The 26133-nt window shown below is 38.8% G+C and overlaps 2 protein-coding genes across 3 annotated transcripts; both read right to left on the reverse strand.

The window, feature by feature from the left end:
- Positions 1-1715: 1715 nt before the first annotated feature.
- LOC131465854 (atrial natriuretic peptide receptor 2-like) lies at positions 1716-14741 on the reverse strand. Of its 2 annotated transcripts, none has more exons than XM_058638798.1 (23): positions 14662-14741; positions 14104-14194; positions 13129-13261; positions 11935-12058; positions 11292-11396; positions 10769-10871; positions 9464-9609; positions 9291-9363; positions 8620-8764; positions 8289-8375; positions 8025-8168; positions 7110-7231; positions 6159-6303; positions 6027-6075; positions 5833-5940; positions 5622-5741; positions 5405-5498; positions 5026-5113; positions 4754-4893; positions 4371-4523; positions 3708-3806; positions 3041-3132; positions 1716-2721 (listed from the first exon to the last, which is right to left on the reverse strand). In XM_058638798.1, exons 1-23 carry the CDS (start codon positions 14722-14724, stop codon positions 2611-2613), a joined length of 2535 nt encoding a protein of 844 aa, XP_058494781.1. In that variant the 5' UTR covers positions 14725-14741; the 3' UTR covers positions 1716-2610. The 2 variants fall into 2 exon arrangements, with proteins under 2 accessions (XP_058494781.1, XP_058494779.1); XM_058638796.1 differs by having other exon boundaries at positions 14104-14197.
- Positions 14742-16364: 1623 nt separating this feature from the next.
- On the reverse strand, positions 16365-25940 carry lpar3 (lysophosphatidic acid receptor 3). The gene is made up of 3 exons (XM_058638429.1): positions 25728-25940; positions 24167-24921; positions 16365-19945 (listed from the first exon to the last, which is right to left on the reverse strand). The coding sequence occupies exons 2-3, from the start codon at positions 24906-24908 to the stop codon at positions 19617-19619; spliced, it is 1071 nt and encodes a 356-aa protein (XP_058494412.1). The 5' UTR covers positions 24909-24921; positions 25728-25940; the 3' UTR covers positions 16365-19616.
- Positions 25941-26133: the final 193 nt, after the last annotated feature.

Genomic DNA, 26133 nt, shown 5'->3' on the forward strand with positions numbered 1-26133 from the left:
TAACCTATGACTTTTTTGTCAAAATTTGGACGACATACTAAACTATGACTTTTTTGTCAAATTATGGACTACATACTAACCTATGACTTTTTAGTCAACTTTTGAACGACATACTAACCTATGACTTTTTGTCACATTTTGGACGACATACAAACCTATGACTTTTTTGTCAAATTTTGGACAACATACTAAACTACGACTTTTTTATGTCTTTTTGGAAGACATATTAACCTATGACTTTTTGTCCAATTTTGGACGACATACTAACCTATTACTTTTTTGTCAACTTTTGAACAACATACTAACCTATGACTTTTTTGTCACATTTTGGACGACATACTAACCTATGACTATTTTGTCACATTTTGGACGACATACTAACCTATGACTTTTATGTCAAAATTTGGACGACATACTAACCTATGACTTTTTTGTCCAATTTTGGACGACATACTAACCTATGACTTTTTTGTCAACTTTTGAACGACATACTAACCTATGACTTTTTTGTCACATTTTGGACAACATACTAACCGATGATGTTTTTGTCAAAATTTGGACGACATACTAACCTATAACTTTTTTGTCAAATTTTGAACGACATATTAACCTATGACTTTTTTGTCAAATTTTAAACGACATACTAACCTATTACTTTTTTGTCAACTTTTGAACAACATACTAACCTCTGACTTTTTTGTCACATTGTGGACGACATACTAACCTATGACTATTTTGTCACATTTTGGACGACATACTAACCTATGACTTTTTTGTCAAAATTTGGAAGACATACTAAACTATGACTTTTTTGTCAAATTATGGACTACATGCTAACCTATGACTTTTTAGTCAACTTTTGAACGACATACTAACCTATGACTTTTTTGTCACATTTTGGACGACATACTAACCTATGACGTTTTTGTCAAATTTTGGACGACATACTAACCTATGACTTTTTTGTCAAATTTTGGACAACATACTAAACTACGACTTTTTGGTCAAATTTTGGACAACATACTAAACTACGACTTTTTTATGTCCTATTGGATGACATACTAACCTATGACTTTTTTGTCAAAATTTGGACGACATACGAAACTACGACTTTTTTATGTCTTTTTGGAAGACATATTAACCTATGACTTTTTTGTCAAAATTTGGACGACATACTAACCTATGACTTTTTTGTCAAATCTTAAACGACATACGAACCCATGACTTTTTTGTCAAATTTTGAACGAGATACTAACCTATGACTTTTTTGTCAAATTTTGGACAACATACTAAACTATGACTTTTTTGTCAAATTATGGACTACATACTAACCTATGACTTTTTTGTGTCTTTTTGGACGACATACTAACCTATGACTTTTTTGTCAAATTTTAAACGACATACTAACCTATGACTTTTTTGTCAAATTTTGGACGACATACTTACCTATGACTTTTTTGTCACATTTTGGATGACATACTAACCTATGACTTTTTCGTCACATTTTGGACGACATACTAACCTATGCCTTTTTTGTCACATTTTGATTTCACATTTGGAGGAATCACCCTTTAAAACTTGTAGGGAGAGAGAGAGAGAGAATCACAGGCCCCACCCTAATTACGGAGAAACTTTAATGTAAATTATACATTGAACGATACATCAAGTCAACCAGTAGTAGTGTTTGTAATAGTTTACAAACACTACTGTTGTGTTAAATCACTTGTTCACTTGAGTTGGTGAAGCTGTAATAAAACAATTTATGCCAAATTAGTTGTACATCCATTATTTTTATTTTTTTTAAATGCCTATGTCTATTTAAATGCACTGAAAACAGTTTTGACTCATTATAAGTGAGAGTTGTCGTACATTTCAGGCAGTGAATATCACAACTTATACTTGATCAGAAAACAGAAAAAAGTGCCTCAGATTGCAAAGCTACAAATTTAAAGCTACATACCATAATATTAAGACAATATGTGACAGCTCTGACTTTTGTTCTGCATATTCTTATACATTCTTCACAACAAGTGCAAAGTATACATAACCATGTCCTAGGCAATCATGTTACAAATGCTATTGTTTTTGTTTTTGTTTTTGTAGATATTGTGCATTTCCTTTATTATTATAATTATTATTATTAGTAGTAGTAGTAGTAGTAGTAGGGTTTGCTTTTCATTGTGACTCCTGCTCATAGAGATAGAACTATAATCAACACTACTATGATAATGAACACAGTCAGACACAAGCACTATTACATCAGCTGGTCAATTTAAATACCTACACTTATCTACATTTAATACACATTTTTCTCATCACATTTAAAGGTCCAGTGTGTAAAATCTTGGTGAAATTATTTTTATTTGGCAGAAATTGAAGATAAAATACTTAATTTGTGAATTGTATGAACAGTTGTTTTACATTACTCTAGAATGAGCCTTTTATATTTATAATTATATAATAATCTGATGCTAACTGAAGGCTACAGGGATTGTCCTACACACTTGGAAGGGAAGGCTGAGATGACGGATATTTAGCTGCAACATGCAACCTCTCCATTGAATGTCACTACATTTTACACACTGTCCTTCCATGGGTCTACCTCCAGGTTCAGTTACTGACTGGTACTGGGACTCCTCCAGATTCAGACGATCTGAGCAGTGGGTCTGTGTGATTGTCTCTCTTTGCCTCGAGCCACCAAGTTGTCATGTCCCCCTTTCCCTGTGGGATGGTCAGGAAAACAGTAGAAGGTTGGAGTGTTATTGCAAAAAAAAAAAAAAAAAAAAAAAAAGCTAATCCTTCAGCCCTGCCTGTTAGGAATACCTGGCAACACCCAAAAAGAGGTCTTAGTTTACAGTGTGAATGGAAGTTAGAGGAGCTGAATGATAAAATATTTCCCAAACAGAGAGAGAAACGTGAGTGGTCTGAGAGCTATCAACAATTTTGCAAAACTTCCAAGCCCCATGTTCAGACTCGTACATTAGCAGAAATGTAGCACAGCCTTGAGTTAAACGTGTTTTTGTCCACAGTGTTTTCTTACCTTCACGTTAAGTGTTCCTCTGCAGGTCAGAACGTAACCTCTGAGTGTGTGAAGCAGGTCTGCTGTGGCACCACTCACCTGGATCTTCAGAGCTGCAGATGCAATGATAAATGAGCACAAAACATGTGATATCATATAGTAACCTTCCCACCTACCTACCTACCTACCTACATACCTACATACCTTTGCAATTTGCACATTTTATATGTCAATTAGAAATTGTGCAAGACACAAAACTTACTCTAAAATGACTCTGACTTAGATTCACTTATAAAACTCTCCAGACTTTTAGCCAAATTACAAAATGCTACCTTATAATACGTAATCATCCACATTGCTTCAATAATCCACTCTTTCTGATGCATTTGAAAGAAAAATAGAGGTTTTTTTTCCTTTACATCTGAACCTACAATCGAGCTTGCAGTCAATCTCTCAATCTCAATGCTGTTACTCAACACATAGACAATACTGTGCTTTACCTTTGAAAACCTGTAACAGAAAACCATTTAATCAGCAGCTGACTATACATATACATATTATATATATACATATTATATATATATATAATATAATATATAATTATATATATATATATATATTTATAGGATCCAAACGGTGTTCTTAAGTGATTCTGGTTCATTTTGAGGGTAACTTCCTCTTCATATACCTTCACTGGTTGATTCCATCCGGGACGCTGTGTTGACAGTGTCTCCAAAGAGGCAGTAACGTGGCATTTTGGTGCCAACAACACCAGCCACGACAGGTCCTGGCAGGATATACAGCAGGAATTATAAACAGAGTTAGTTAAACATACTGCATGTGTAAGCTGGAGTAAGATCTGCTGGAGACAAGATGTAAGTTAATAAAAAAATAAACACATAGATGAATCAACAGGCATCCTATATGTTTTGACAGTAGCGTGTGGTGTGGATAGCAATTTAAGATCAAAGATGATAGTTTTTCAGTTCTTTTAAAACAACACTAAAGGATAACACATGTAGTGAGTGATGTGATGTTATAAACGTTCCTCTGTCCTAACAAGGCCATTATACAGTAGCATTTAAGTGTTGTTATCACACTGTAGATATGCAAAGTCTGAGTAAGTCTCCAGGAAATGAATGTAAGTCAATGCAATGTCCTCTAAAGTCATGGAAAACAGACTGTGTGCGTATGTGTGTGTGCGTGTGTGTGTGTGCGTGTGTGTGTGCGTGTGTGTGTGTGCGTGTGTGTGTGTGTGTGTGTGTGTGTGTGTGTGTGTGTGACACATTGCAGGATGTGGGCAGATAATCTGATGAGGTGCTGATGGATGCACAGAGATGTTCCGCAGTACCTGAGTGGATGCCAGCACGGATCTTTAACTGTGTGTTGGGCTTGTGGGGGATCTTGAAATTGTGGCAGACGCTGACCAGATCCAGGGCCATGCTGGCTATCTCTCCAGCATGATTGATGCCATTTTCTTGAGGGACCCCAGAGACCACCATGTCTGGATAATCAGCCATTATTTCATGATAAGAGACAATACAGGAAGAGGGAGAGGTTCACTGATAATAAAACAGCAAAACACACACTTACATTCTCCTCAGAGGAATAAAATATGTCCATTTTATTTGCTCAGTCTTCATGTTTTTGTTATTTCTCCCTTTTTTCTTTTTCTTAAAACTTAATAAGATTTGATGAGTTATCTGCAAATGTAATGTCAACATCCTTACTTACAAGCATCGCCGATCGTCTCCACTTTGTAGACATCATAATTGTCAATAATGTCATCAAAGGTGGTGTAGAGCTGGTTAAGGAAGTTCACTACCTGGTAGGGGGTGCTGGCACCAGACAGCTGAGTAAATCCAACAATATCACTGTTGCGGTGGAGCAAAAACAGTGTTAGTCTCCTCTAGGTTATCCACTGAATGTAAAACATCAAAGTATAATTAGAGCATAAAACCCACCACCTACACAGAATCTAACAGATTTATTTAGTCTTTGCTAACCTGAAGTAGACAGTGGCGTTGGAGAAGCTCTGAGCTTCTGTTGTTCGACCTTGGCGGAGGTCATCAGCAACTGGCTTTGGCAGCATACCTGCACACATGTACAACTAATAACTAAGTGACTGTATAATGCAGTATGACTCAGGAGAGGAGAGACATTTGCACCACTAGATGGCAGCCAACACAGCTGAGTCTCTTTTGTTATCACACACACTGGCATATGTGAGATGTTTTTATAATTGTCATGTATCATGCACTGCAACAGGAATGATACACTTGTTTATAGCAGATCACCAGAACAAATTCATCAAACCTGGACAACAAAATGATGCTTTGATTCAATCATCGTGGGACACTACTCCACACTGAGACCGTGACTCACTGTACAACAATCGATCCGTCTTCTGTTTCTCTTGAAGAAGGTCCTGTGTTCTCTCTGCCACGATGGCCTCCAGATGTTTGCTGTACTTCTCCATCTGCAGTCAAACAACCGTGTTTGTGTCTCAAACTCCAGATGGCTGCACAGTTTCTAAGAGGCATAGCCTGTTGCATGAATGTTTATATTCTATTTGGCCATGTTTCAGAGGGTCATTCATTACCAGGTTCATCATCATGTCCACTGGACTGACTTTATGTGGGTTCATCTTGTCGAGCATCTTTTTCACCTGCTCAAACGTGGGCCTCATGGTGACGTTGTGGGACCAGCACTTCTTAATGAGCTGCTCAGACAATGGATTATTATTGTTGAGTGAGTTTTGCACTATAATGCCCTCTGACAAGTATGACCATGTTTGCTTTTCATAGTCGTACCTCACAGTAGTGGACTTCACTGGGACAGTCAGTATCTGCCTTCCCTGCTTTGACCTCAGGCAGAGGGGGGCGCCACATGATGTCCACCTTCACTCCCTCAGCCTGCTCCTGTGAGAGAGAACTGCTGGTCACAAAGCAAAGATCAAAGAGACACTGAACCTTGTAATCTGTGGGGAGAAGGCTGTCATACTCACTGAAATGAGGTCAGAGCGAGTTGCAATCTCAACCAGAATCATTGAGTAGCTGAGGAGAGAAAGGATATCTCACATGTTTAATCTCTACATCTTTTATCCAACGGTATAAAATGATCTCTGCTTCAAACACACCTGTAGATGTCTGCTGCTGGTGTCATACTGGAGCCACTTCCGAGCAGCACCTCTGGAGCACAGTAAATACGATTTATATCCACACAGTTGAAGCCACTGTTGAAGGCCTCAAAGTCCTCTTTCCTGTAGGCTATGAGCCCGAAATCTGGAGCCAAACACACAAGAACACACAAGAACACACAGTGTTCAGTGATGAAGGCTGTTCTCTTCCCTTCATAATATAGTAATACAGTGACTCCTACATATCCTAAATATAGATGTGACTTTGCTCCTAGTGTTATTTCAATTGTGTATGAAACTGTGTAAAACATAGACACAATACCTATTCTAAAAGAGATTTTAGAATAAATGAACAAAAAGGTTGACTATGAATGTACAAATAAATTGCTTATTACTGCACTTGATTTTTTTAGACACAAAAACTGTGGAGTTTTTTGAGTTAGGAATAAAAGATTTACTAATTGTATTAAGGTGTTTTTCAAGTCAAGGAAAGTAAATTTAAGAAGGTTGTGTATCTATAAAACATGTGAAGTGAGAACCAATGTTTTCAATTAAAATCAACTGATGAATTTAAATGGTTTACATCTCAAAAAAGCTTTAAAATGTAAAATAATCAAGAACTATAATTTAGAGTCTTGTTTTTTCCTTTCTATTGTATTGTGTAGCTTTTCTCATGTACTGTATGTACAGGACTTGGGCTCCAGCCTTTTCCTGGTTTTTGGTCAGTGATATTGTTGGTGTATATTGTGTGAAATGGGTGCTCTGTAAATGATGTTTATTTTATTCCTCTAAGTTGCATATTGACATAAATTGTCAAGCTGAGTTAATCAGTTAACTGTTACTTCCAAAAACACTTTCTGCATAAATGGAGGTAAAATACTGTACCCCACAACTCTGGTGTTTACAATGCAGAATCAGGTTTAATTCTCATTGTTATTTATTTATTGTTACCTGAGATTTTGCACACCCAGCGGTCGTCAATGATGCAGTTCCTGGTGTGAAGCCTCCCATGAAACGTCCTGTGTTGGTGGAGGTAAGACATCCCGCGGGCGACGTCAGTGGCAAAGGAAAGTCTGCAGAAGCAGAAGAAACTTGTTCTATTTATATATAATATTTATGCCAAATATAATCACTACTATGTATACACACACAAACGTATATATATACAGTATATATATATTGCATTACGCAGAGGTGGAAAGTGATTAATTACATTTACTCACGTTACTGTAATTGAGTCGATTTTTGTGTACTTGTAATTTTCCTTCTACTTAAGCATGCTTTTTTGGAAGTACTGTAGTACATTTTAAATCACATCCATTACTGCGTAAAAAAACTTTGGCAGGTGAATGACCTTTGTCCCATGTTAACTGATACATTATGTGTTTAAATATCTTATTTTGTCAGCATAGCTATAATTTGTGAAGGTTTGTTAATTAAAAACAACACATGTGAGATTTGTGTCCCCTTGTGCTTTTTGCACGACACAAGAAAGTAACTTTTTACTATGAGTAAATTTTAAACAAGCTACTTTTTTACTTTAACTTGAGTACATTTTTAGACCAGTGCTTTTACTTGTACTTAAGTTAAAAAAAAAAAATCAAAATAGTAGTGCTTTTACTTGAGTAGAATATTTCAGTACTCGTTCCACCTCCGCCATTATGGACTGTGGAGTCTGTTGTTGGAAAAGTGACAGTGTGTCTGTGTCACTTTTGAATTGTGTTGCACTTTATAGCCTCATTATGTTTTTCACCCATTTGAAAGTAAAGAAAAAAACACAAAAATAGTTTTCAACTACATCTAAAAAGGGGAGTATATACAGTACATAATACACAGAAAATCAGTTTGAACGTGACGTCCTCTGACCTGAAGCCCCAGTTGATGGGGACGTCATCATTGAGCAGGACATCAGACAGGCTTCCTTTGGGACAATACTCTGTGATGATGCACACGTACGGCACCTCGATGGAGCCACCAATGAACTTGCATAGATTGGGATGGTCCAGTTGTCTGGATTGACAGTTGCGAAAAGTCACATGTATCAAACATTGGGAATTATGACGTGATTTGACAAATGTGTCAAACGCGTCCTCCTCCCTCGTTCCACTCTCCATGAAGGTGTTTCCTCACCTGACTTCTTTCACCTCCTTCCTGATAATTTTGGACAGAGTGAAATGCTTCTTCTGGATGTGTTTCACTGCCACCGTCCTCCCATCACTGCAAGACACTCAGGGTAAAGTCAAACTTAAACATCCACTCATGTTCACAACATATTCAGAACATCTTTCCCTCAGTTCAGTTTTTGGAAAATTCTGTTCTTCTTCAGTTTTTTTTCAAGCTAAAAATCTTTTTGTTTATTTTAAAGTTAAAACAGGGTTTTAACCTCTTGACTCTAGTCTTTTCCTATTTCATTCCACCCTGTGTCGTGTTTTATCTTAAAGCAAATAATAGCGTTCCATACTATATGCCTGGCTGGATGAATCCTGGTTTGAAGGAGTTGCTGAGTCCGGTGCACACAGTTACGTCTGTGGTTCGACTGATGGTGGACTGACTCTTGGCACACTGTTGGCTGATGGTGCTGCCCATGCCCATCCAGCATTCTCTGCCTGCAGAAATGTTGATGTCAGACATGGATGTGTGAATGTTGAAATTCCGAGATGCTGAGGCATAAAATATATGACATGCTTAACTTCTCTTACCTAATATGTAAAAAACAGATACAGATACAATAGATAACAAACAGTATATTACTTGAAGAGGGTGAACATTCATTTAAGTTATCAGCAAATTATTTCCAGGATTTTACAGAAAAAGTGTAATAATTTACACTATAATACTATTATTAAAGGTGTGGCTATTACAGGAGTGCTGTGTGTTTTTTTTCAGTATTTAAACAGAAAATGACTGCTTCATGTCAGAAATGTGTGGCATTAGTGTGAAGTTATCGTAAAATACGGTATTTAAATGGGACATTACTGCCAAATCCCATTAATATGTGGTAAAAGTGTGATCTTACAGTAAATAGCTCTTGATTTACAATAATTTACTATCGATGATTACAGTAGTACAGTATCTACAGGACACAGCAGTTAACTGTAAATATCCACAAAGCAATTTTGATTTTTTTTTTACCAAATATTATGTTCTTGTAGCTGATGATCCAGCTTTCATCCCAAAACATCTTCTGTTTCTGGTACTGAAGCCACTGTGCAGGAGCAAATAAAAATGAAATAATCAGTGTATATAAAACTTGTTTCTGTGTGTTTTCTGTGTGTTTTCTGTGAGCCCGTGTTGCACAGACTCACCACCATGGTGAGGATGAAGCCGCTGCTGAAGAGGGCGACAGGAAGCCCGATGGCTATTTTGATAGTGATGGACATTGGACAGATGCCACAGTCTGCAGGACAGGTGAGACAGTTCTCCTCCAGCTCACACACGTCATCGCCGCACACTGAAACAGTCATACGTTCAACACGTTAACTTAATCAAAGCAAAGGAAGGAAATGACAATCTATTGTAATTTATGTGAATATTCTTTCTTTTTTTTATTTTACGCAGTGTAACCTTGGTAGCACTCTGGAAAAAGTTATTAATATTTGTAATTAAGTAAAGAACATAATATGAATAAATGTAGTCTTTACTCCATAAAAACTGTGATTAAAGGGATAGTTCAGGGGTTTTATAGAGTTGACACCATTCAACCAGTTTGGAGAGAGACAAAAGAACCAGAACACAATTTACACACTGGTTTGATGTGTATGGAGACAGCAGAGAGAACATTTGTTGCAGTCCCATAAAAGTACAACTGAAAAAAATCAATAACATTCCACCTGAGTGCTATACTTGGACTGTTTTCAGTGGTTTACTATACTGTCAGATTGATGTTTGAAATCCCAACAGCTACACCGTAACACAGCTTTGTTACATGCACTTGGACTATGGTGAGAACATTATAATTATTAACGTTCACAAACACAAACACAAAGGATGTTTTTTCAGCAATGCCTTCGAAAACATGGCCCACTTCACATCAAAACAACCGAAAATCATGTCTTAGTTGGTCCAAACTTCCTTTCACACAGGAAAGAAACACTTCTCAAGTCCATAAACACACATCTATCTATGTTCAAACCTGCCAGGCAACTCATCTCTACGCCAGCTGTATTCACACAGATATATGGTCAGTAATCAGTTGCCCGACCGATGAGTGCGTCTCAGGCTCATAACCCCTTCCAAAAAAAACCTGCACTGTCTCTTTAACACAGAGCAAAAACCCCTGAGGTTCATAATGTTTTAAGGGCAGTTACTATATTAGAGGAAGGAATAAATACTGAAAAATAACGCAAAATATGCATGCTGTCTTCTTCTCTTTCCTACATGAAGGCTGAAGGTTACGTTGGTTATCAAAGTTTATGCCAGGGAGAACAAACGTACTTGTATGTTTGCTGCTCAGCTGACAGCGTGGCTGATATTTTGAAATCCAAACTATGTTAGTGCAAGGTCAATGTCCCTGTGTCTGGAAGTAAACAAGACTCTTTGTCTGAGTGATAAAACAAAGTATTTAGACTATAATCCTGGATAATCTTTTCATTTTGTGCATGTGTATTGACCTTGGGCACTGACGACAAGTACTTTGGACTCCAGTGCTGCGTGCATCCGTCCTATTTTGATATGAGCAATGATCGAGGTGACTCCCACATGGATCAGCACCACCTGGATGAGAAAACAGGTAACAAATTATTCCTTGTCGTCCTCCGATGGAACAACAAATATATTGTTTTATCAGAGGATGAAAAGAAGTAGATCAGATATTTATACTTTTCTTTCACTCCCTTGTCTGTAGTTTTAAATTACAATCATTTCATAAGGAAGAGAAATGTATTTTCCTCATTTGCTGTTGTGACTCAGCAGTATAACAGACGACACAGAGGATGTTTCACTCTGATCAAAACCATATCTCTTTTTATTTTCAGTCACAAAGGGTTTATACCGAATGTAATGTGTTTATACCAATGCATCAAATGAAATACATATGATCACCAGCACAGAGATTCTGTGATAAATGATCATGGAAGCTCAGCACGTGTTAGAAATTAAGGGTTCTTTTAAACTCTTTTGTTTGGTTCTGCTCACCTTTGAAGTCCAGTATTTCTGTGCCATCTTGCCTGCTTTGGAAACAGTGTGAGTCACTATTTTACCATCGTCAGGAATCCACGGGCCACAAATTCCGCCGTGTTTCTGCGAGGAGAGAAAAAACAACGTTCTCCACAAAGTGCCGAGGAAAGAAAGTTTGAAAAGTGAATTGTGGTGCTGAAAAGAAACTCAGTTGGACAGGATAAACACACAGAAACTCTCTCTCAGTCGATTTGTATTGTATCATTTGACAGAACCTGTTTTCAGATGGACACGGCTACAAATAACAGACGCAGAATAATAACGACGACAAAAAACTGCAGCTGTAAAGACAACATACAGCACTATATTCTTTTCTGCACCACAGTCACAGGTTTAGAAAAGAACTGATGAACATTTTTTAGTTAGCTATGATCATAACGTTATTGTGAAGTCATTACATTCTAAACATTTATGAATGCTTGACAGATGCAAAGCAGTGCACTCCTCACAAATGAACATGAATACATGACACAACAACAGCTGCAGTAATTTAATATTTGCTTGCACTTATGATTTATTATACTGGGAGGAAAAGATACTGTCAGAGTGGTCAGGAGGATGGAGCCACACACAGTGTGATGCACCGACGGGAGATACCAACCATGAGGCCGAGGGGACAGGAGTGGATGTTGGCGTGATACACACAGCAGTTCATTTCGTTAGCGTTGTTCCAGTTTGACGGGCACTCGTGCTCATGACAGAACCTCTTTGCCTCGGAGGCGGCGCTGGAAGTCAAGACGGGCAGACAGGCAAACAAATCAATTGACACAAGAGGATGTGATGTGACACGATGATATTTACAATAGAGGATTAAACAAAAACAAGGAGATCCGCTTGTTTTTGTTTGAGCTCAACAGGTTCGAGTCTGTGTGTACCTTTGTATTTGTTACCTCTTCATGACCTTTACTGGCATAAACACTGACCACGAGTCGCCACGGAGACCAAAACCAGGTCCTAACAACGTATACCCTCATTTCTGAGGAACTGGTTATTTTTAGGGCTTACATTAAAATTGTGTTGAAGTTAAAGTTAAGGATTAAGCCCGGCATTAACACTGACATTGACATTGACTGGTTATGGTTAAGGTCAGCGATAAGGCTTTGATTAGGCCGTCTAAATGCATGGAAGTCAATACAGTGCAGTGTTGTAATGTAACAGAGTACAAATACTTCATTACTGTACTTAAGTAGTCACATATCTGTGTTTCACTTTGTTATTTATATTTCTAGCAACTTGTACTTTTACTCCACTACATTTCCTCTAACTATCTTTGTTAATCGTTACTACCAAATAAAATCAGAAGAAGAGTTGATAATGGTCTGTATTTATAAAAAGCTTTTCAGTTTTGCCATTCCCCCATTCACACATCTTTCATACCCATTCACACACTTCAACATGGGGTGAAGTGTCTTGCTCAAGGACACATACAGTATAGACTAGCAGAGTCAGGAATTGAATCCACAACCTTGCAGTTGGAAGACAACTCAGCTACCATGGCTCAATCCTTACGCCTCACTTGTACATTTTATATCAGAAAGTTACTTTTAATACTTAAGTACAGTAAGTGTCATATACTTTAAGACTTTTACTTAAGTAATATTATTAAAAAGTGACTTCAACTTCTATCAGAAGGCATTTTCTGGTGAGATACTTGTACATTTACTCAAGTATCCCTTTTAGGTACTTTATAGAAGACTGATACAGTGTCATTAGACATTAGATCGCTGTATAAACCTGAGTGTGTGTAAGGGCATGGCAGGGTGGCAGGGTGAGTGTGTTTATGTAACACACTCACCTAAACTGGAAGAGCTTGTTCCTGACTGCATACTCGTAGAAGGAATCTGACGCCGTCACTGTATATGTGACATTGAACTCCTCCCCGTTGGTAACTTTCTCCGGGGGTCGCTGCACCCACGCCATTTCCAGACCTGTGAGCACACACACACACACATTTGCCTCACCTGAGCACATCCAGACAGCACATATGCATGCAACACGTCATATTTGCACAGGCTGTTATAAATTATAGAGCCGCGCCTCCTAAGTCACCATAATTATTTCTGTACCAATGTAGACTCCTTCCTTTTCAGCCTGGAACAGGAAAACATGTGATGTTACAGTAAACTGTGACACAATGTAGAGCAACTATTCATAGGATGACATTACAGGTGTTTACAAACAAAAATCCTTTGAATGGGAAGCACTAAGATGTGTTTATTAAGATTTTTGATTGATACAGCACCCTTCTAAATGTTTTTTTACACTACACATAACAAATATATAAATGCTAAATATAATACTTTACTATAAATAAATCCTAAATAATATTGCATTATTGCTGTTAAGACTAAAAGTTAGGACTAATTGAACACCGTAGATAGAGTTTAAAAATTAATAGTGTTTAAAATACAAAATACAAAAGTATAGGAAATCTTACATCTTTTACTTTTGCATTTTTGTTGATTGTATTTTCACTGCTGACAGTAAACTGTCGCACGTTGGGTAAATGACAAGAATCACAAAATCTTGTAAGATTGATGATGTCAATATGTCTAAATAATGACAGTGACAATATGTCTATATGAGTGTAAAATACAGATGAAATGAAATTGCCTTATACATTATAGGTGCAGGGAGAACCACATATGTGTCGACTTCTGTTTGTTGTTGTTTGTATTCTTTGTACTGTATATGTACATCATCAGAACAGTTGCTTTCACCTGCAATGACACAACAACAGGCAAGCAAATGCAAAAATAAAAGCACTTACCACCACAATTAATCATGTTGTAATCATTTGGACTGTTGAGCGGCCAACAATCGAACTCTGTGTTGTCCAGATCATGCCAGCCATTTACTCCCTGCTTTACAGAGAGGAAGCTTTTTATATAAAGGATTCCCTTTGCATGTATGCACACGGAACATAATATAGCCTAATGTGAATAAAATGTTTTAATACAGTGCCACAGTCCATGATAAAAGGTGATACATAAATAAAATGCTCAAATCTGCAGAGCTTTTGAGCCACTGAGATAAAAAGTAAAATCAAATAGAATCCAACATCAATAACATAAATAAAAAAAAATGACTGTGTTATGTTTTACAGGAAAGAAAAACAGCCAAACATCTTATAATGTAGAAAATCAGCCCTGCAAGATAAAGAGGCAATGCACCGAAAAACCACAAGATCACATGCCCACAGCAGCAAGTGTTTCTGACAAGACAAGAAAGCAACAGATTTCCTAAGCAATAGATAAAAAAGATGAATTTCAAAAGCACATTTTAAACTGTTTGCAATCCACCTTGTGTGTAATAAAGAATGACTTACCAACGAGAAATACAGGGAGAAGGATGCAGTGATCCAAAAAGCCATGAGGAGGTTTGCTGCCATGGCCAGACCTGCTGCAAACTGACTGACGGGTGAATGACCATATCCCTGAACCCCCCTCCTCTGTCTGTCTGTCTGTGTGTGTGTGTGTGTGTGCGTGCGTGCATGTGTGCATGTGTGTGTATGTGTTATAGTACCCTTCCTCAAATGTGTGTCTCCCTCTCCTTGTCTCTAACTGTCCAATCAGCAGAAGAGGCTCTCCAATCACAGTTTGACCATGTTCTTGTTCACAACGTGCTTCAACTGACCTTTGCTGTCCTACAGGTTTCTGCTGCACCTGAACTCACCACCAGAGCTCTGGTTCCAGCTGCTCCTCAACAGTCACTTTGTTAGCTACATAGGTACAAATAGCACACATGAGAAAATGTTAGGAGTGGTCACCTCCAATGGTTCAGCAGGATTTTTTGCACAAACACACCAATTAGTAATAGTATTTTTTTTCCTCTGCTATATACTTATTACACACCAGTAGTGAACATACACAACTTGTCTGCCTTGCTCAGGGGCACACAGCCCTTGGCCCTTCCCGAGATTGAACCAGTGACCTTCCAGTTACAAACCCAATTCCTTTCCTTGGCCTTGGGCTGCCCAAGGTGCTCCCTTTAAATATTCAGATCAGCCTCCATGCCACATTCAAAGTCATTTAAATCATCTTTTCTCTTCATTCTGATGCTTCATTTGAACCCCAGAACCCCATCTTGACTACATGCCTAAATGCGATGGGATGCTGCCATGTGATGATTAGATATTTGTATTCACAACAGTTGAACAGGTGTACCTAATAAAGTAGCAGGTGAGTGTCTATATGTTTTGTGTTTTGATTTTTAGGTATCAAGAGCCTACGAATAATGAAATGTTGTTATCTGTGCAATGTTGGTGACTGTTTTCTATAGTGTTTTAGTCACTAAACCTCGAGTCGAGTATGAGTTGAGTATTAATGTGAGTCATCAAGGTTGAGTCTGAGTCAAGTTCCACTTAGAGGTGACATACAAATAAAAAAGGTTTTACATTAATACATAAATGACACAAGAGCTCACATTAATACACCAACACTACCAAGGTTATAATAGTTTTGGCTTTTTTATTCGTTTTAGTTTTGACTTTAAACAAAAAAAAAAATAATAATTAGCTTTCAAAATTGCCGGAAGAGAAAAAATAAATACACTTCATATGAATCCAAAAGGATTATGACAAACACTAAGCACATTTGAGTTATTTTTATTTAATTTTGTAAACACACAATTCAGTTTCAGATAGTTATGTTTGGGTTTTTTAAATGAATTTAGGTTATTTCTTTAGTTTTCCTGAACTATAATACTATAATATCACAGCCAAAATCTGTTCCCCCCAGGATTATGAAGAAACCATGAGACAGCATTTTCTGAACATCTGTGAAATTTAATTGGCTTTTTCCAAGAACTGCATAATTAGAACACAGCTGTAGAAAGAGGGGGCAGCCACACCAAACACTTAACAGTTTATATTTTTGGGAATTGAAAACAGCAGAGCGGGCCAGCGACAGTCACGACAGATCTACAGAGAAACTCCAATACAGTTCTCGGTGCAACACAGCAAAGGTCTTAACTGAAACCACACGAGTGTAATGGAAGTCAAACACCAACACAAAACATAAACCAAACGTCTTAACATCCTGAGTCATTTTATTTTTGATAAATGTACAGTGTTGAACCTTTTCTTCTATTGCTGCGTCATGTGTATAATGTGAGCTTGGTAGAAAGCATTTTAACGTAGATGTTGGATCGAGGAGGACACGGTGGAAGTTAGACGGGGAAAATGAAAAGTCATGCAGTCGTGATGGAACACTATAGGATATTATCGGGATACAAAGCACTTCAAGTTAATCATGGTGAATTTCTATTATTGTGAATGGAAGAAAAATAAATATTTCACATGAAAAATCTTGTCAGACTCACCACCATACACTCCTTGTGACTTATTTTGACACCTGATTTAGTTTAAGAATCTGAAGAATTTTATTGATTATATCTTCCCGTGCATATAGTCATACTGTAGTCAATGTGAGTAAATACAAGGTTGTGACTTCAACAGGATTCAAAGGCTTCATGGGAAGGGCAGAGGAACTAAGGTATGTTTTCAGTATGTAGACTGTTACACTCACTCACACTCATTTACATCTAGATGCAAATATTATATTGTTTATAAAGTATACATGTATTTTACAGGGTAATTCAAATGGTGTCCGTTTACTGTGTTTTAGACATAGCAGTGTTCAAGAGAGAGAGTGTGTGTGTGTGTACTTACTGATAAGTATTTTTCACTCTAATTGGAACACACCCCCCTCTCTCTCTCTCACACACACACACAAACTCAAGAGTTATTTATTTTACTGGGTCTTTGGGCAACAGGAGACTGAGTGAGTGAATGGAAACTAAAGGTCATTCATTAATTGGCTTGGACAGAGTAAATCCTCCAGAAGTGGCAGCTGTAGGGCGTCACAAGTCTCAGGCAGTGGTACTTCATCGACGGACTGTAGTGCAAATCATGTAACAGGAGTTTCAGACAATGATTTGGACGATGAGCGTCCAATTATGTTAGTGCACTTATATCTAAACTGCAACGGTTTCCGAAGCTGACGACAAATACATGCAAATGTCGCTCCCCAGTGTTAGAAGTGAACTTTCAGGGAATTTATATTAATAATCATCGGTTATGGTAAATGTTCTCCGAGTCACTTTGTGATAATGTGCTTTCATTTAATACATTGACAGGATACTGTGTATTGTATTTCTTTTACAGTGTATAAGTTTGTATAAAATGTGTTACACTGTCACCTCGGCCAGATCCCCTCTTGTAAAATATATTTTAATCTCAATGAGACTTTACTAGGTTAAATATAGTTAAATACAGTTAAATATAGCATGTGCAGTTGTCCTATGTTATCCTATAGAGCAGTTAATATCAGTAAGTGACAGCTATTCTATTTAAATCTGACTGAATCAAACAGGATGGTTTGGCTGGGTCATTATGGCGGGTACGACATTTTCAAAGGCTAGAGACAAGTTCAAGTTCTTATAATGAATTCTTTCACAGGTTTTTAGTCGTAAACCTAAAAGTGAAGCTACTGAAAGGAGCAAATATGTCATTATGCTAAGCCGATCATGAACATTTGTGCCAGAATTTATGCCGATCAATTTAAAAGTTTTTGCGACATTTTATTTAAAGAATGTATGGCAAACACGTGGCGGCACTGGAGAGAAGAGCCAAGCTTTTTCCCCCGAATGAATCAACTCAGTTAAATGAAACATTAGGAGATGCTTTCATCCGTGGGTTTATTCTCTGGTGACTGTGAATCTCTTCACACAATTTAATGACAAATACCATCATTAACAGTTGTGGAGCTTTATCAGACTACACCACTGTGGTGGTCTGGTCAACCAAGGGACAACACTGGTCCTACAGCTGCCAAGGGTCTAATAAATGAAGCAACCTCTGGGGGGGAAAATGACTATACTGTGTTTTTAAAACATAGAAGAACAACAGTTATTCAATACATGTGGGAAAGTGAGAGAATCACATTAAAACTGATGTTTGTATGAGTAAAAGTCACTGGTACTGGAACTTACTGCTCTCTCTCTCTCTCTCTCTGTCATGTCATGACAAAACAGACATACTGTACACATTATCATGACATTTGACCAAAAACTAAATCCAAGTCATGAAGCAAAAGCTGTTGTTTATCACGGCCAGTTGACTTTTTACAAATGTACACGTCTGACAGTCATGTTACAAAGGTCGCACGGCACAAGCATTCACCAAGAATAAGCAAAGTTCAATGAAGACAAACCACTAAAGCTGTAAACCTTTTCTACACAACACTCACATATGTGGCATTCCTACACTCCCCCCCCCCCCCAAAAAAAAAAAAAAAAAATAGCTTTAATGATGTCACAGAAGGAGTGGCATTCAGTCATATCCTCTTAGGGTTGCTGCATGTACACAGTGTATGCTCAACTTCCAGCAGGAATCCAGTGTGTCGTAAATCCCCCCTCATAACACTCACAATCACACACACACACACACACACACACACACACACACACATGCACACACTCTCAGGTGAGCAGCTGTTTCCTCAGAGCAACAGCAGCCAGTGAGCTGGGACGAGGTGGATGTGTAACAAGGCTACAGGGTAAACGTGTTTGCCTGCATGACAAACTGCTAGAAGTGTCCGTTTATCTGTTTGTTCTGTTTGTGAGCAGATAAAATAGAAGATGGGTGAAGAGAGGAGTGATGCCGTTATCATTCCCCCAGAAGCAAAACTGCCTTACAAAAATAGGTAGCTATGATTAAAAAAAGAAAAGAAATAGCCAAAGGAACAGGTTTCACTGAGCATGCCAGCTAACGCACAGATAGACTAGTTCCTCTGTTAAAGTAAAGAAAAACATGCATAAGGGGGAAAATAACTCATTTGGATGATTTTGACTCTTTCTGAGATAAAAGAGGAAATGTATGGCCATGTACTCTCACACTGAGCTCTGTCTTCAGTCACAGGAGCACAGTATCATCCATGTGATGATGATGATGATGATGGAGACTAAAACAGCATCAGCATTCGCTCACTACACGTGTTCAAAAACGACGAAATTATGAAATAAACAATAAAAAAGCGTCTCCTTGGGAGTTTTTTTCCTACTCATTGTTAGTAGTGCATCAAGGTCTCTTATCTCCATCTCGCCATAACCTCGGATCTAATCTGGAGCTGATGGCTCACAGTGTCTCATCAAGACAGTACGCTGAAGCTGAGGTCAACAATGAAGACAAGGCGTGTCGTCTCTCTTTCAAGTCTTCTCCAATCTGTATCTTCATAAGGTACATCCAGTCAAAGCTGGGCACGAGTTCTGCTAAATTCCTCTTCAGGTCTTGAGTATGCCCTGATCATCGCTCTTCATCTCCTCTGACGGTGGCTGACTGTTGCCCGTATCCTGAGCAGAGCTGAGCGGCCTGGTGTTGGCCTTCGTTGACCGCTGCCGCCGGGTGCCATTTCCAATGCAGCGCATGAGGTTCTTAAAGGTTGTCCACATTTCCTCGTCCTTGTAGGAGTAGATGCAGGGGTTCATGACGGAGTTGAGTACGGCCAGGAGCAGCAGCCAGCGCTTCAATTTCATGACTTTACAGCTCTTGCAGTTGAGGCCATCGAGCAGCAGAACAACCAGGCCGGGGGTCCAGCAGATCACAAAGGCCCCTGCAGCGAAAGATAAACCAGAACACACAGAATTTTTGAGAACAGTTGTTCAAGAGTTTGAGTACGTACTTACAAAAGGCTACTAATATTTCTTGATCATGCACAAGTGGCAAGTATTGGAACTCCTCTTTTGATGCCGTCGAACCATACTGTTTTCCAAAGGGAGGTTAAGAGACAAACAGGCTGCTGTTTTCAATCACTCTTATGTGCCATATTTAATCTATTTTCTTCTAACTGGGAACATAATTTACTACACTGACATCCAAGTTCTATTAAAGTAGAACATTAACCATAAACAGGCTCACTTTCCCATAGACATCCATTCAAACAGAGCTCTTTTTGTGACTAGCGGAGTCACCCCTGGTGGCTATTTAATATATTATCGTTACCTCCTTAACGACTTCACAAAGGATATGTATAGTCTATGATCACAAAACATATTCTGCTTGGAATTTCTTCCTGGCCAAGAGAGTCTGAAATGCTCTGATCAGCTCCAACATTAAAATTAATATCAGAAACTGCCTTTAATGTTTTGGCTCATTCATGAATATCTGTGTCCTATTCTGACAGAGTTCAATCTGAACCATGTGCGATGTGCTTTTGGTGTCATTTTGTGGATTCAGTTATTCTCCATACATGTAGAGCTACAGTTGTGGCTGATTGGTATATAACCCACTTCAGCACTTCACTTCAGTTTTTTCATTTTGAGCTGAATGATTCATCATTTAATCTACAGATATAAAAAAATAAGAATACAATAAATAATAATAAAAAAAACACTAGTTATGAATGGCTATGGTGTACGCTGATATGAATTTCACAATTTAACTTTTTACTATGTTCTTAAACAGAGAAAAAGCAGGAAAATATATCACATGTGAGAAGCTGGAACCAGGGAGTCTCTGGCAGCTTTTTTTTTTTTTATTAAATAAATGACTTAACTCACTCACTAATTAATATTTTTATCCTTTTGACAGCCAATTTTGACAATTCACTTATGTAAACTAATAAAAAATGTTTAAATGAGTTTGGTGGATTCATAAATTAAAGGTAAAACATTATAATAACTAATCTGGTGCTGTTTAATAAGACTAAGGAAGGTAATTCGCCAGCAATATAGTCATACTGTACATGCCTGGGCACAAAACAACTACAAGAAGATTTTCTGGAACTGAGGGGGCAGGGAAGCAGCGACAAGCAGCAACTTGCCCGCACTACTAACATGTCCGCTTTCAATACATCTGCAGAACAAAAACAAGTACTGTTTTTTTCAATTTGTGCATTTTTTTTGTCTCCGTGTGCATGTAGACATAGACTGAGAAGGTCTGGAAGAAACGCCAATCTACAGTTTGATGTTTTTCTCTACGCTTAGGCCTCAAAGTGAAAAAGTTTGCTACATTTTTACAACAAATTCTATTTTATCTGTAGCCTGTGTTTGTTCTTTGTCTTTGATGGACCACATGTCCAAAATGAGTGGGACCACATTAAATTGACTTTCACTTGCAATTTTAACAGTGGAGTCTCCCCCCTTTACATCTCTGACTGTAAAAAAAAAAAAGTCGCGTTTTGCAAACACATTTGGAGCACATGTTCCTTCTGGTAATCATTTCACCGTGGTAGATGCACTTAAATCAGCGGTGGGGAACCTCCGACTTCTGGGACAGATATGGCGCACAAAACAATTCATTTACCAAAGAAAGTAAGTCTAGCAAACAAAAAAAAAACAATTAATTAGAGGGAAAAACAAAGGCAAATAACATAAAATAGAACACTTCCTTCAGGGTGGTTACCTCCAGCAAGTGGGCCTGTCAGGTCACAGTCGTTATGAATGAAACACACACATGCGACTGTTGGAAGTCATCACTGACAAGCTCTTGCAAGGAGGCTGATTTGAATAATACAACTGGGTAAAAGTATAATTATAATAAAGTACAATAAAAGCAGACTTATAAAGTCACGCAGGTGTGTGATAATGTGTTTAAAGCAGACAGCTATGGCACTGACAGCACAACCAAAAGTAGAATTTGTAAATGAAAGCTTTTAGCTTAAAAGTCATGCTTTTTGGGGGAAGGTTTCAAGATGTTAAAAAATAAATAAAAGAAAGTAAACATAATATGTTTGACTGTAAACGGTGGAACCTGAAGTTGTGTTTGATGACCTACAACACAAAATCATTGCTCAGAGCTATAGGTAGAGCATCTGTTGGTGTAAGCTCTGCAAACTCTATGTCCATTTTTTTTTTGGTCCATCCTGAGGTGACGTGCAGTGACATTTGCATCTGTTAGAGATGACGTCCTGCTCTGAGAATTTGCAATTTTGATCGACATATAACTGATTTGCAGCACAAAATTTCACGAATGAATGTGTTGAAATCTTGCATTATTCCTTCAGTGCAGCGACGATGCGTGATAACATCTCTATCCAACGCCGGACTGGTTTTTCCAGTTGCCATTTCCGCTTGAGCAGACAGCTTTTCACCTGGAACAAAAGCCAAGTCTTTTTTCCTGATTATTATATCCCTTGAACCTGGATCTAACTTCATGTCTCATAGATTTGTGAATTTCCTTCTTTCCTCAGCTTTGACGACTGTTAACCTTACACCTATTGTTTTTTTCCCTCTTGCAGTTTAACCCATACATCTGCTAGTATACATACTTTTTTTTTTACAAGAAGGTTAGTGCACCTGCTGTAGAGTTATTTTTCATTCATTCATTCATTCATTCATTCATTCTATACAACATGGTGTCTTTTCACTAAAGGTAATAGGTTTTTAAGGGACATTTCCTGAACCACACAGCTCACTCACTCGCTGAACACAAATGAAACTTTCATCCTCCGGCACATGAATGTGAAAACTGCACGTGGTGAAAGACAAAATCAAAGAGAGTTAACAATACGCAGAAAGCTTTTTATGAGTGGAGGGAAACTTAAAAGATGTCACTTGTGTACCAACACTTTCACAAGCTACAAATAACAGCATCTGAGAGCAATTGACAGGGTCCTCAAGTATAGGTTCGACTTTCTTTGGGAGGGTAGGGAGTAGGAGGGAACGTTCATTGAAGGCCAGTGTGGTGTGGTGCGGCTGGTACACCACACAGGCTGAGCAGCAGTGTCCTTGCAGGAAGGGATAATTACATAGCAGTCGAGAATAAAGTGAGCGCAGTGGCACAGAGCTGCTACACTGCGTACAGTACATTATCAAACCATCTGGAAAGCAGAGTGCCCACAATGGGACAATGGGAGAGGATGATCCTACAGGCGACTGTGCTGAATCTCTACAGCTAACTTGTGTGTGTGTATATATGAGAAGAGTATAAAAACAACGTATCCAGCAGCTGCACGACTGACTCATCTAACCTGTAGTGCTTTACGAGCTGCGAATCCAACGTCAGCAGATTTGTTGGTAACCGACTATGTGTTTGTCTTATCCTTGCGTGACAGTGAGGATCTAATGGCGTGTTACAGCACTCCATGGGAATAAAGTGCACCGGCTCAGTCCCATTGTTCCTTTCTTCAAGGACATGGCTGGGAGGGCAGTGAGTTAGGGACTGTGCCTCTGTTGCAGGTATCCTGTTGCAGCACGTAAACAAAGAGCAGCGGACAGAAGGATATCTGGCTGCCTCATCGGATGGAAATGCAGCAGACGCAAAGGAAGCTTCAGCCATTTGTGAACTTTGTTCAAATTCAGGGCCGTCAAAAATGAAACAAATAGAGGCCATGCAAGCATTTAAGATTAGCTGATAATGGATGAGTGACAGTGAAGACAGTTTGGAAGAATTTATAGCACAAAAAGACTAAACCATGCTCCCAGCTGTTTGCACATCCTGTAAAGCATTTGGCTTTTTAACTGTTCGTTGGACCAGTTGTGACGCTAATCACTTTACTATGTTACAAGTTATAGACTAAATAATTCTCTTCAGTGAAAGATAAATGACTTCAGAAACAATAAGAGAAAAATGTATTAGATGTGGTGGTTGCTTTCTTTATAAACACGTTTGTTTTGGTAGAATTCAAACTCAGAATGAGCAGAAGACTGATACTAAAAAGACAAGATAAAAACTTACTCTGACACATGTGTCTAATAGTACTATAGTTTTGTACTACTTTATTCTATTCTATTCTTAAAATGACGCACAACAGGTTTTCTTTCATATCAAGAAAATAAGAATCACTCTCTGAGTAAACTCATCTTTGGGACCAAGATTCATGAGCGTCACCTACCGAGTACGACCATAACCGTCTTGATGAGTTTAATGGGTGTCCTCTTGCGGTTGATGGAGCCGCTGGTGTGCGGCGTGAGCATCATGGTCTTCTTCTTGACGTAGGTGTAGATCCGCATGTAGATGGCCACCATGACGAGAAACACCACCAGGTTAGACATGGACCAGAAGATCAGGTAGCTCCTGCTGAAGATGGGGGCCAGCTGGGAGCAGTCACTCACGTTGCAGATGCAGTTCCAGCCCAGACTGGGCACGGCCCCCATGAAGATGGAGATGGCCCACACGAGCACAATGAGCAGGGTCACCCTCCTCTTTGTCAGGTTACTGTGGACCTTCCAGTTCATGACGGAGATGTAGCGCTCCAGAGCTATAACCAGCAAGTTAGACAGCGAGGCTGAGAGACTGATGTCCAGCAAACCCTGGCGGATAAAGTATTCCTTCACCGTCAGCCTCCGCGACATCTCCCCCGTGTTAAACATGAGGTACACGTATGCTATGCCTGCCAGAAAGTCGGAGGCAGCCAGGTTGGACAGAAGGTAGTAGAAAGGGTAGTGAAACCTCTTGTTGGTGATGACAGCAGCCACGACCATGGCGTTGGAGACGAGGATGAAACAACAGAAGAGCGAGCCCACCACCTGCACCAGAATGAGCTGCGTCTTGTCCCATTTGTCATCAGCGCCACTGTTGTTGTAGAAGAAGCCCATGGACTCATTGTAATGACAGCTGTGGTTCTGCTCGGCCATTTTAGAGGCAAGTCTGTGAAAAGAGGGGGAGAAAACACAAGAGAAGCAAATTATTAGGGTGTTTTAGTACATTTAAGTTATCTAAAATGTTAAATAAACAGACTTGACTGTCAGGTATGCTTATTGGTGTTCTCAAATCACACAAATAAGCATACATTGGCCTTTAAATATCGACAGCTTGTGTTCCTAAATCTACCAAACTGTGTCTATCTATCTGAAACAATTATATGAAGTGTAGTAAACTGTCAACAACACTTCAGTTGCCTTGAAGGTATTTCAGAAGCAGCTACGGTGAATGCTGTCAGTTAAATTATGACAGAAAATGATTGGGATGATGAGAAGTGTGAGCTGAAACACTTAACTACACTAGACTGTCACATAGTGCTTCTTTTGTTACTTGGTTGGCTCGACTCCATAGGCAAGTGCACATGCCACAACCCAGGTAATGATAATAAATCACAATCAATATTAACATAATAAAATGAAAACGACAGTCAAATGAAAGCAGAACTGTGTTAGATTAAAATGTGAAAGATAAACAACACAGATGTGCTGGAGCTCTCCAAGTAACTCAGTCTGAAGTACAGATGTGTCCCTTAACTTTTTATTATGCAATTTACTTCACCTCGACATGAGCCACTTCTCAACAGGCGCGAATGAGAGCACACACACACAACAGAGTACAACACACAACACACAAACACACAAACACACGCTCAGGTGTCGAGAAATGTCCGCATGGAACCAAGTAAAGAACAAAGAATCTCAAAGTAAGTTACAGCGATCAGCAGAGAACGACAGTGATCCAGGTGAGTTTACCTGCGGTGAAGGACGTCCGTCCTCGGTGCGTCAGGTCAGCACACTGAAAGTTGTGAAATAGTCCGCGCAGAGGTAATGAACATGTTTCCGCTGAGTTTCCGTGGCTGTGGACTGAGGGAGGCGACGCCAGCGATGCAGGGAACGATGAAGTGAAGGCAGCAGCAGAATGGAGCGTCTTCACTTGGACTCCTCAGCATAGTGACGCACAGGGCGTGGGCGTGTGCGCCTCCGCCCGTCCGTCCGATCTCATGTGAATTCCTCCGGTTGACCACAAGAGGTCTAATCACCACCAATAATAATAATAATAGTAATAATAATAATAACAATAATAATGATAATTAAAAATAAATAAATCTAATGAATGACAGATTCATGTTAATTTTTCTTGATTCACATTCCGATTAAA

Source organism: Solea solea, chromosome 9 (assembly GCF_958295425.1).
Source record: "Solea solea chromosome 9, fSolSol10.1, whole genome shotgun sequence".
NCBI classification, from domain to species: Eukaryota; Metazoa; Chordata; class Actinopteri; order Pleuronectiformes; family Soleidae; genus Solea; species Solea solea.